Here is a 12,657-nt window from a genome sequence, read left to right as displayed (position 1 = left end):
TTTCCGGGGGCTCCGCTCCGCCCATTGAGTGAGGTCTTCATTGACATCAACAGAATCACACCCCCAACCATCTGGTGTCTCCCCCTTCTTAGAGGGTTAAGAGGTGTCAGACTGCTTCCTGGGCACACACACAGTCGCACCTGAGTACGTCACAGGTCTTTGAAAGACCATTTACTTGTTAATGAGCTTTGTTGTTCTTTCACCCCTCCAGTAATAAAAAGAAGCCGCCCAGAGTGGCCAAGAGGCTGACGGTCTGACCCCAGACCTGCCTAATTGCAGCATATGCAGCCATTTCAAAACAAAAGTAGGTGCCCTTGGGGAAGGGGGCTGGAGTCAATGATGTATGAAGTTTGGGTGGCGGAAAAAGCAGGAATCGAATACCAGCACCCCGTGGGGCGGCAAAGCCTATTAAATTAAACACGGTCTGGCACTGAGGGAGCACTTGCAGCCTCTGTTATCTGAAGAGCACGTTTGTTGTGCAGGTAGCAGAAGCCCAACAGGTTAGGGTGGAAAGGTCGCGGGTGCCAGAGACAAGCAGGAGACGGTCCTTACTGTGCCTATGGAGGTTGCATAACTGAAGAGGGCAGCAGCTCGCCATAGGCAATGGGCAATCAGTGAGTGTGTCTGAGTAAATGTATTAACATAACACCTGCCTGTGCCTCGGTCTGTGCCCTCCCCATTGTGGGTACGAACAGTAGCCTCACTCGCCTATTACAGGGCCGTCCACAGCTAACGCCAGCAATTATGCATCTCATAGAGATAGTTCAATCAGTTAAGGTACCTACTCTAGCGTTTTGTGTCTAGCAATAGCGGGTCACTCACAGATATGATTCAAAGCCACTTCAAAGTGCTCAATTACACAGCGGCGGTCTCTTCCATTTTTCCTGGACAAGGTCAAGGGCAGTTTCCACTACTGCTGCCCCCACTCTTTCTTCCTCCTCCTCTCTCTCTTTCTGTTGCGCTCCTCCTCACTTGTTATGTTATGTTATGTTAAAGGGATTTTTACCGCGCACGTACACCAGTCGGTTTCATGGCGCTCATAGACAAAGCAGGGAGGGTAGGCAGTGAGGTTTATTCATAGGCTAGCTGGAAGAGATGGGTTTTAAGAAGTTTGCGAAAACAGGTGTAATCGGGACAGAGTCGTATGGTAGAAGGAAGGGAATTCCAGGTAGAAGGGGCAAGAACGGAAAAACAGGAGCCACCATGTTTTTTCCGTTTGAACCTGGGGACAATTAGAAGGTTGTGAGCAGAAGACCGAAGATTCCTCAGGGGAGTGTGACGCTTAAGGCTGAGGGAAGTGAAGGCTGGGGCAAGAGCGAGGAGTAACTTAAAAACAGTACAGCCCATTTTAAAAATACGAGAGGCAACCGGGAGCCAGTGCAGTCTCCTCAACAGGGGTGAGACATGTTGGTGCTTAGGTTGTTGAAAGACCAGTCTGGCCGCCTGATTTTGCACCAGCTGGAGTCGATGAAGGTGGTAAGCAGGGATCCCCACATACAGGGAGTTGGCATAGTCAATACGGGAGATGACAAGGGCCATGATGACAAGTGTGAGAGCCTCTGTAGTGAGGAACCTTCGAATTTCACAAATTCTACGCAGATGGTAAAAGCAGGCGGAAGTGACGGTGTTAATTTGAGGTCTCATGGATAAGTCACTAGAGATAATAACGCCAAGGCTCCTCACGGTATTGACGGGGCAGGGTGGGGGGCCGAGAGATTGGGGCCAAAAACTGGAGCTCCAGGTGTTGGAAGACCCTCCTGTCAATACCAACTCCGTTTTGCTGGGATTGAGCTTCAGCTGGCTAAAATGCATCCACTCAGAAATGGTAAGCATAGTGGATTGGAAGTTGGTACGGGAAGAGAGGGAGGAGTCAATGGGGAAGATTAACTGTAAGTCATCCGCATAGTTGAAAATGGTGACAGGTGCGACGGAGGGAGGCTAAGAGGGGTTGCATATAAAGATTGAACAGGAGGGGCAAAAGAGCAGAACCCTGGGGGACACCACAGGAAAGTGAAGAGTAGGGGGCAGAGAAGGTGGATAGATGAACCGATTGGGAGCGCTGGTGCAGGAAGGAGCTGATCCACGTTAAGGCCAAGCCCTGAATGCCCGCGTTTCCGACACGGTCGATCAAGATGACATGATCGACCGTGTCGAAAGCAGCCGACAGATCTAATAGAACAAGGGCTTGGGCCAGGTTCTTGTCGGCACCCTGTCTCAGCGCGTCCATTACAGCCACGATGACTGCTTCCGTTGAGTGGGCCGGTCTAAATCCGGCCTGCTGGTCGTCAAGAAAGTGGGATTTTTCAATGAAAGCGCTGAGGCAACGGGTGACATGGGTCTCCAAAACCTTCCCCAAGTAGAGGAGGAGGGAGATCGGCCGGTAGTTACTTAAAACAGATGGATCAGCACCAGGCTTTTTGAGTATAGGTACAACAACTGCTTGTTTGAAAGCATCGGGGCCAGAGCCTGTGGCGAGTGAGTGATTAAGAAGAGCTAGCAGGGGACCTGGACAGGCCAAGAAGGCAGCTTTCAGAATTTGAGGGGGACAACAGTCATTGGGGGAACCAGAACTGACCGCGTGTAATAAGGAAGTGAATTCAGACTGGGAGATGGGGGGGAATTCATACAAACGGCAAGGGTTCGTGGGGGGTAGGGAACAGGCATTGACTGAGGAGGGGGAAGGAATGTTATTTTTGATGGTGGTGATCTTATCAATAAAAAACGAATTGAGGGAATCACAGAGAGCCTGTGAGGGTTGGGGTTGTGCAGTGACACGGTCGGGCCGGGAGAGTTCTTCTACGATTGAAAAAATGTCCTTAGTTTTGGAAGCCGAGTTAAGAATTTTCTGGGAGAAATAAAAGGATTTAGCCGATAGAATCGATTTTTTATACAGTTTTAATAGGTCAATGTAGGCCGTTTTTAGTAGAGGATCATAGTTACGTCTCCACCGGCGCTCAGCTTGTCCGAGAGCTAATTTGTCCAGTTTGAGTTGGTCAGTAAACCAACGCTGAGCGTCATGCGGGTGTTTAGTTTTAATAGTTCTCATCGGGGCGACCACATCGCTCGCCTGTATCAACCATTGATCGAGGATGGCTGTCTGCGTGTTAATCAAGGTGATGTCGCTGGGGGTTGTAGTGAGCAAAATAGAGTGAAAATGAGTAATATCAGCTCGCTTCCAGTTACGTGCCATGAAGTTAGTAGTGGGTGGGGGACGGGAGGATAAAGTAAGCTTCAGTGAGAAAGAAATAAAAGAATGATCCGACCAGGTACAAGGATAGACTAGGGGAGGGGAGATGTCAAGGTTGGCCGTCCATACTTGGTCGAGAATGTGACCTTTAGTGTGGGTAGCTACTGAAATGTGCTGTTTACAGTGCAGGCCATGTAGCAGATCTGTAAATTCAGCAGACAAACTACTTTCCCGGGGGTCCAGTGGCCAGTAGTTGAAATCGCCTATAATAAGGATTCTCGCAGACTTAATAACTAACCGGGAAATGAGGTCGCCGAATTGTAGGGAAAAAAAGAGGCATATTGTCGGGAGGACGATAAACAAGGATACAAATAAAAGAGAGTTTGGGAGAGGTGAATTTCAACGTAAGGATATCGGAGTTTGGAATGGAGGTAGTTACCAAATTTGTGAATTGGAATTGGGAGCGGATGATAGCAGCTACCCCCCCACCCATTCTGCCCATCACCCTATTGGACTGTAGGATGTAATAGCCCAAGGGGATGGCAGCGAGGATGTCGGGGGTGGAGTCATCGGTTAACCAGGTCTCGGAAAGGAGAAGAATATCGATATTACTATTGTCTAGCAGTTGGAAAACTTCAAGTTGATGCTTGGGTAGCGAGCGGGTATTGAGGTAGACAATAGAGATGGGGTGAAATGCTGGTGGACTATCCAGAGGGGACGGGGGGACAGAGTTGTTACAAGAGATGGGAGTAGGCACGTTTGCAAAATTAGGGTGGGAGAGGTGAGATTTCAAAATGCCACAAGCTTGAGCAATACCGACAGCGCGGGGGTCAGGAGGCCCAGGGCGTTGGAGGGAATATAATTCCTGAAAAGAGTACGACATTATGCGTGGCCGCTGGACGCAACCGGCCGCGGACGGGCGCAGACGGGCTTAACTTAGGCGCAACTTCGGCGCGAAGTCGGCGCTCCCGCTGCTCTCGTCCGCTGCGCTTCCGCCAGGCCGCCATTTATACAGATAGTTAAGTGAGCCACTAGACCGCTAACCTGCAAGGTGGAGAGGCAGGGTGGAAGTGGTGTAAGGGCTGGAAGTGGCGCTCGGTTGAACGACCCTCCGCACAAACGGCACAATGCCGGGGCGGAACGGGGTCAAGAGCGCTAGGAAGCAGGTAAGAGATTTGCCAAGCCCGGTGCCCAGTAACAAATAACACAAAACACTTGTAGAAAACCGTGATTGTTCTTTGCTTTCCTTTCCGTCATTTGTTCCTCTGTGAAGTGGATCAAAAAAAAAGAATGTCTTTGTCATACATTTTTCTACTCCAAAATGCAGTCTCAGGAGGAGAGAAAAAAGGTTGTAAAATACAAACAATAAATACATAACTAAATAAAGCAAGAGAGAGTAGTCGCAAAGTGGCCAGATTGGTTTTATTTACACTCAAACACATTAGCGCCACCTTACAGAGTTTGCCAATGAAGTGCTACTTTTCTTTTCATGTTGTTCAAGCAAAAACGCTCACTGATTTCTGAATCATGAGTGTAAAACCTTTAAGTAGTATTCCTTATGAGTGTTTGCTTTTTTCCAGTATGTTGTTACTTTTTTCAGGCACCATCCAACTGTAGTCTACTGCATACTTTGAATTGAATTGCTTTCAGGTGTTTATAGCAGGGCACAATTGGGTTGCAGCTGAAGGCAGTGTGAGTTTCTCTCAGTGGGGCAGTATGGTGTTCAGTGGGGGAGAAGATGTGGCACTCTGCAGATGACAGAAACTGCATGGCTCTGAGACAAATAGCTTGCGATAGCACTTTTAAGCATATTTGGGACGTTCTACAAATGGCAACATTTTCAGATTAATGTATAGTGTTGACCAATAACAACCGAGCGCATGTGTGCATTGTCAGTTTAAATAAATGTGGAAAAATACTAGCTGTAGCGTCGTTTTTTGCTTGTGGCAAAAATAAAAGTGGATAAATACAGGAAAAATGCCCAAAAAATAAATATGGATAAATACAGACGGAAATGGCAAAAAAATAAATACCATAAAACCGGGAGCCCTAGTTATAATGCATCACGAAGTGGGTTGAAATACATGCTCGCGCATAACAGAAACAAAAGTCTGCCACTTTACCAAATTGCTATTGCTTACCTGTGCTGTACTGTTTTCTTGCTTTATCCCAAAATCAATCAAATTGATTATCAACATTTTTTATTAAATGCCAATCAGGTGTAAGCCAAAAAACATGTTTTATTGAGTGAGTACAAGCTCTTTAGCACTGCTTACCAGTGGTAAACTGCACAAAGTTTAAGGCAAACAAAAACAGATTTAGTAAAGCAGGAAGGGGAAAAGACTAAGGGCCAGATGTAGGTCACCTAATACCGGTCGGTAACCGATTTCGGCCGTTACCGACCAGTATTTGGTGATTGAGATGTAGGGGGCCTATATTTTACAGAATCTGTCAATTTACCAATTCGGTAAATTTACCGATTCTGTAAAATACCGATTCGGTAAATGTACCGAATCGGTAAATCTATATGTAGGTGGCACTGGAAACAGTGCCACAGGCCCCTAAGAATTCGTTATTTACCATGTAATACCATTGCATGGTAAATAACGAATTCCTGTGTACATGCACATCTGTGCATGTACACCTGTGCCATGTGGCACACATACATGCCACAAGCCTGAATCAAGGGTGCAACAGGGTGTCAAAGTGACACCCTGTCCCCCTTGTCAATTCGGTAATTTTACCGAATCGATATTTACCGCTTCGGTAATTGCCATAGGTTCCTATGGGCTTTAAGGCCCATAGGAGTCAATGGCCTTTACCGAATCAGTAAATACCGATTCGGTAATTACCGAATATTCCCGATTCGGTAATTGTTTTGGTAAAAATACCTACATCCCGATTGCCAGTTCTTAAATACCGAATCGGTATGATTCGGTATTTAAGAATCGGTAATCTGGGATTACCTACATCTGGCCCCAAATGTTTGGGGATGACAGGTTTAACAATATGGAATAACGCAACCTACATTTCTCCGTGTGTGATAATGATAAATGTAAAATCTGGTGCTTTCTTTTTGTACTGATAGGACCCAAAACCGTCTGGTCATTTAGATGTTCACTATCGAATGGAAGTTGGCAATGGTGGTTATGGAGGAATGACTGTGCTGATCATAAATGATAAGAGTTTTAAAATATTTTCATTTACACTGTAGAAAGGGTGGGTGTTTGTTCCATGTTAGCTTTTAGCATTAATTATTTGTGTTCATTGCTCTGTCTGTGTTAGATTAATTCTGAATACAAATTGTTATTTCAGCCAGAAAGCCTACATCCAGACAACTGCTGTGGTGCACTGAAAATTGTTTGAAGGTACTAAATGTGGATAAATCAGATTGAGTTATTGATTATGTTTAATTAGATCTGGAAGACTCCGGAACCTCACAATGCAATTTGATTGAACACCATTACATTAGAAAAGACGTTATTATGTATGTGTGGATTCTCTTTATACGAGTTCTGATTTTTTATTTTACTTCTCACGTATGTGATACGGATATCTCATTTTAAATAAAAATGTTAATTTTGTAAACAAAACAGGGAATTAGCTACAAAGTACAACTGAACAATTCTCTAAGAATACCATTAAAAACCTCTATTGAAATGTTTATTTTAGGTGGAAATCAGTATTCCAAAGTTCAGAAAATACTAGAAGCCTCACAGCTTTTGGGTATTAATTATTGGCTATGCAAACCAACTTACTGTTTGTTCATCTTCAACAAGCCTTGCTTAGGGCGCATATCAAAACATTTTAATGTACATGGAACACCTGTAAAAGAACCTCTCATTGCCAAACGAGCCACGGTCGTGTCCATTTATAAGAATAAGCTGGAATAGAGACACTGAAATAGGAAGCACGATCTTGAAGGAGATCACCCAGACAAAGAGTTTCCAAGTTCACAATATGGTCAAAGAATAATTTCACCTCCATGATAAAAAATTCTATAAATGCTTGCCATTACGTCATGCAATGGAGGGCTGCTAATGTGACAGGAAGGGATTCCCAGAACATTTTACCTCAGAAGTGATTGAAAAAGAGACCTTCCAGCAAACGACTTAGAGTGTTCAGAAGAGTGAAAAATGTGCTAGGAAGGCTTTTTGGAATCTTACACTGGAGCCATGTCATTGTAGGCTTATAGGGCTTCCGTATCAGTGACCTTTTAATTCTTATGAGAATGGTAACAACAGTTACCAAACCCATGGGAAGTATGAGGTTTTGTTTTTACTTTCACACACAGCTTTTGGCCCAAAATGAGGAATTAACGGAGAAATCAGACCCACCAATTGCCCTGGAGAGTCTTCATTTCTGATTAGACTCTCAGATCCAACAAATAAGAGTGTATATTTTACCCACGTCCACAGTTACCAATAGCCAGTAGCAAACATAATTTTGAAACAGAGTGAATATGACAACATGGCAGAAAGAAGAATCAATGAGAATTGAGAGAAGAACAGTGCATGTGAATAGAGGATGTCCACTAAAACTTCAGAGATGTAGGGGCCTGTGTAGACGGTATCACAATGTTAGAAAAGTCAGGGTTTAAGGGGAGAGAAAAGAGAAGAGTAAAAACAAATAGTAAACAGAAAGTACATGCCTTAATGGTTGTTCACATGAAGGAAATACATTGATAGGAGTATGTACAACCCTGCTCTTATCCTGCATACTGCAAATAACCATAATCGCCATAATCCATACAAGAAAAATAATTTATCAAAAAAAGAGGAAGGACATTTTGATTAATGTGGTAACCTGCAAGTCAACGTGCAGCAGGATGGACAAATGCTGAACTTGATACAAAAACTGTACTTCGTTTAGGAGAAGTGCTTTCGTCAGTTTCTTTGTTGTCATTTTTTTGCTTTCAAGGCTTCTACTAGATAACATAACATTACATGTATTTGTAAAGAGCACGTTCATCCCTTGGGTCGTCTGATAATGAATAAAAGATGTTCACTATTACCCACCTCAGTGGTACTTATTTTATCGACTTGGAAAGATCAAAGGCTAAGCAGACATGCCATGATTTTAACCTGTGGCTTTGAGGTCAAACAGAGATACCTGTAGTTGATGTATTAGTGTACCGAGCCACCACATCCGGGTTAAAGAAGGTACAGACATTGTAGGAACGTGACACTGGACAATTCAACTTAAAATATGCTTTTATATTTCAGCTTAGGTTAAGTCTTTGCAAATTACATTAAATTGACATGGAAATATTCACCTGTCACCAGAATGCAAGAGCTCCATCCGAGACACTTCACCTTTGGCAAGTCTAAAGTCTCCAGTATAGAGCACGTTTCCATTGTTGCCCTGAAACAAAAACCTGTCAAACAGAAATAGCATTACAATACTGATAGTTTCTCCTCAATAAATAATCACATTGGAAACAAGCATTTGCTATGCAATAGGTCTCGCATTGCGAGAGTTTGAGCTATTTTTATTGTAAATGAAATTGCCTTTTATTTATGTTTTGGTTTTTGAAACATAAATAAAAGCCATTGTCATTTACAATGCCAATAGGTCAAACTCGCCTAAATGCGAGACCTATTGCATTGCAAATGCTTGTTGTTATCGAAAAGCCCTTTCACCAGCACATACTGGCTCTTTTAACGTTACTCACAAAAACAAACAAGTACAGGTAAAGCACGAGATGGCTTTGTGTTACCGAAAGCACAATGCTTCAGCACTGGAATTATGATCAACATAGTGGCAGAACTTAAATCCCAATGGCAGGAGTCAAGAGGCCTAACAGGGAACATATTAACCTGTAATAATGTGCTAGAATCTGTTGGAGGAATATGGTTAAAGACCAGTGTGCACACTGATGAGAGGCATGTAAGTCCAGGACATGGTCTCCTATGAATGAGCAGTGCGGACCTTGAGTAACAGTCTCTTAATCATGCAGTTTTGCCATCTGCACTAGTTCTGTTATCATCAGCGCTATTCTTATAGTTGTCATCTGCACTAGTCTCATTGTCACTAGTCTCGTTGTCATCGGCACTGGTCTCATTATTATTATCAGCTCTATTTTCGTTGTTGTCATTAGTGTTGTCATCAGCACTAGTCTCATTGTTGTCATCAGAGCTCTTATCACTGTTCTGTAGCACTAGTCCCACTGTTATCATCAGAGCTATAGTCATTGTTATCATCAGTGCTATTCTCATTGTTGTCATGAGAATTAGACCCATTGTTATCATCAGAGCTATTTTCATTGTCATCATCACCACTACTCCCGTTGTTACATTCAGGGCTATTCTCATTGTTGTCATGGGCACTAGTCCCATGGTTATCAGTGCTATTCTCATTGCTGTCATGAGCAATAGTCCCATTGTTATTATCAGTTCTATTCTCTTTGTTCGCATCGGCACTAGTACCATTGTTATCATCAGTGCTATTCTTATTGTTGTCATGGGCACTAGTCCCATGGTTAACCCCTTGCCTGCTGCCGTCGGCCGTTGGCCGACGCGACCTGCCCATTTTGCGGAACTGCGAAATCGCGGCCGCAGCAAAGGGGTTAACAGTGCTATTCTCATTGCTGTCATGAGCAATAGTCCTATGGTTATCATCAGTGCTATTCTCATTGTTGGCATCCGCACTAGTCCCATTGTTATCATCAGTGCTATTCTCATTGTTGGCATCTGCACAAGCCCCATTGGTATCATGAGTGCTATTCTCATTGTTGGCATCCGCACTAGTCCCATTGTTATCATCAATGCTATTCTCATTGTTGGCATCAGCACTAGTCCCATTGTTATCATCAATGCTATTCTCATTGTTGGCATCGGCACTAGTCCCATTGTTATCATCAGTGCTATTCTCATTTTTGGAATCCACACTAGTTCCATTGTTATCAGCAGTGCTATTCTCACTGTTCGCATCAGCACTAGTCCCATTGTTATCATCAGTGCTATCATTGTGGTCAGGAGCACTAGTCCTATTGATATCATCAGCGCTATTCTCATTGTTGTCATGGGCACTAGTCCCATGGTTATCAGTGCTATTCTCGTTGTTGTCATGGGCACTAGTCCCATTGTTATCATCAGTGCTATTCTCATTGTTGGCATCAGCATTAGTCTCATTGTTATCATCAGTGCTATTCTCCTTGTTGTCCTTGGCACTAGTTCCATTGTTATCATCAGTGCTATTTTCATTGTTCGCATCAGCACCAGTCCTGTTGTTATCATAAGCGCTATTCCCATTGTTGTCATGGGCACTAGTCCTATTGGTATCATCAGTGCTATTCTCATTGTTGGCATCAGCACTAGTCCCATTGGTATCAACAGTGCTATTCTCATTGTTGGCATCAGCACTAGTCCCATGGTTATCAGTGCTATTCTCATTGCTGTCATGAGCAATAGTCCCAATGTAATCATCAATGCTATTCTCATTGTTGGCATCGGCACTAGTCCCATTGTTATCATCAGCACTATTCTCATTGTTGTCATGGGCACTAGTCCCACGGTTTTCAGTGCTATTCTCATTGTTGTCATGGGCACTAGTCCCATTGTTATCATCAGTGCTATTTTTATTGTTGGCATTAATACTAGTCTCATTGTTATCATCAGTGCTATTCTCATTGTTGGCACCGGCACTAGTCCCATTGTTATCATCAGTGCTATTCTCATTGTTGGCATCGGCACTAGTCCCATTTTATCATCAGTACTATTCTCATTGTTGGCATCGGCACTAGTTCCATTGTTATCATCAGTGCTATTGTCATTGTTGGCATCAGCACTAGTCCCATTGTTATCATCAGTGCTATTGTCATTGTTGTCAGGAGCACTAGTCCCATTGTTTTCATCAGTGCTATTCTCATTGTTGTCAGGAGCACTAGTCCCATTGTTTTCATCAGTGCTATTCTCATTGTTGTCAGGAGCACTAGTCCCATTGGTATCATCAGCGCTATTCTCATTGTTGTCATGGGCACTAGTCTCATGGTTATCAGTGCTATTCTCATTGTTGTCATGGGCACTAGTCGCATTGTTATCATCAGTGCTATTCTCATTGTTGGCATGGGCACTACTCCCATTGTTTTCATCAGTGCTATTCTCATTGTTGTCAGGAGCACTAGTCCCATTGGTATCATCAGTGCTATTCTCATTGTTGGCATCGGCATTAGTACCATTGTTATCATCAGTGCTATTCTCATTGTTTTCATCGGCACTAGTCCCATTGTTATCATCAGTGCTATTCTCATTGCTGACATAGGCACTAGTCTCATTGTTGGCATCGGCACTAGTCTCATTGTTATCATCAGTGCTATTCTCATTGTTGGCATCTGCACTAGTTCCATTGTTATCATCAGTGCTATTCTCATTGTTGTCAGGAGCACTAGTCCCCTTGGTATCATCAGCGCTATTCACATTGTTGTCAGGGGCACTAGTCCCATCGGTATCATCAGAGCTATTCTCATTGTTGGCATCGGCACTAGTCCCATGGTATCATCAGCGCTATTCTCATTGTTGGCATGGGTATTAGTCCCATTGGTATCATCAGCGCTATTCTCACTGTTGGCATGGGCACTAGTCCCATTGGTATCATCAGCGCTATTCTCATTATTGGCATTGGCACTAGTCCCATTGGTATCATCAGCCTATTCTCATTGTTGTCATGGGCACTAGTCCCATTGGTATCATCAGCGCTATTCTCATTGTTGGCATGGGTACTAGTCCCATTGGTATCATCAGCGCTATTCTCATTGTTGGCATCATCACTAGTCCCATTGGTATCATCAGCACTATTCTCATTGCTGTCATGTGCACTAGTCCCATGGTTATCAGTGGTATTCTCATTGTTGTCATGGGCACTAGTCCCATTGTTATCATCAGTGCTATTCTCAGTGTTGTCATGGGCACCAGTCCCATTGTTATCATCAGTGCTATTCTCATTGTTGTCATGGGCACTAGTCCCATAGTTATCATCAGTGCTATTCTCATTGTTCGCATGAGCACTAGTCTCATTGTTATCAGTGCTATTCTCATTGTTGGCATTGGCACTAGTCCCATTGTGATCATCAGTGCTATTCTCATTGTTGGCATCAGCACTAGTCCCATTGGTATCATCAGCGCTATTCTCATTGTTGTCAGAAGCAATAGTCCTATTGGTATCATCAGCACTATTTTAATTGTCATCAGCACTAGTCCAATTGCTGTCATCAAGGTTACTCCCATTCACTTAGAACAGGTCTTGAAAACTCTGAAATGTGGTGCCTGTTGCGGTTGCTGTTGTCTTCCTGCAGATTTTGAAAAACCCTTGCTGTTAACTTACTTAAAGAGCAGATCTGCCTTCCGAAGAACCGGACACAGTCTGGGTATCTGCTACAGCTGATTCTGGAAGGAAGCCAGGCGCTGTCCAAAGCAACCTCAATGGGTGACTATGTATATGCTATGAATGTTGTCTGCTGTGAAGCTTAACGA

General features: G+C 43.7%; 1 protein-coding gene across 2 annotated transcripts in view; it reads right to left on the bottom strand.

Annotated features, from left to right (window-relative positions):
- DCLRE1C (DNA cross-link repair 1C) overlaps positions 1-12,657 on the bottom strand; it is a 403,712-nt gene that overhangs the window by 251,671 nt on the left and 139,384 nt on the right. For both annotated transcript variants that reach the window (XM_078674195.1, XM_078674196.1), the window contains exon 6: positions 8,463-8,564. In XM_078674195.1, coding sequence (XP_078530321.1) covers positions 8,463-8,564 — 102 coding nt within the window. The remainder of the gene's footprint in view (positions 1-8,462; positions 8,565-12,657) is intronic.

The sequence above is a fragment of the Lissotriton helveticus genome, chromosome 1_1 (assembly GCF_964261635.1).
Source record: "Lissotriton helveticus chromosome 1_1, aLisHel1.1, whole genome shotgun sequence".
NCBI lineage: Eukaryota > Metazoa > Chordata > Amphibia > Caudata > Salamandridae > Lissotriton > Lissotriton helveticus.
This window is presented reverse-complemented; position numbering and strand designations above follow the sequence as displayed.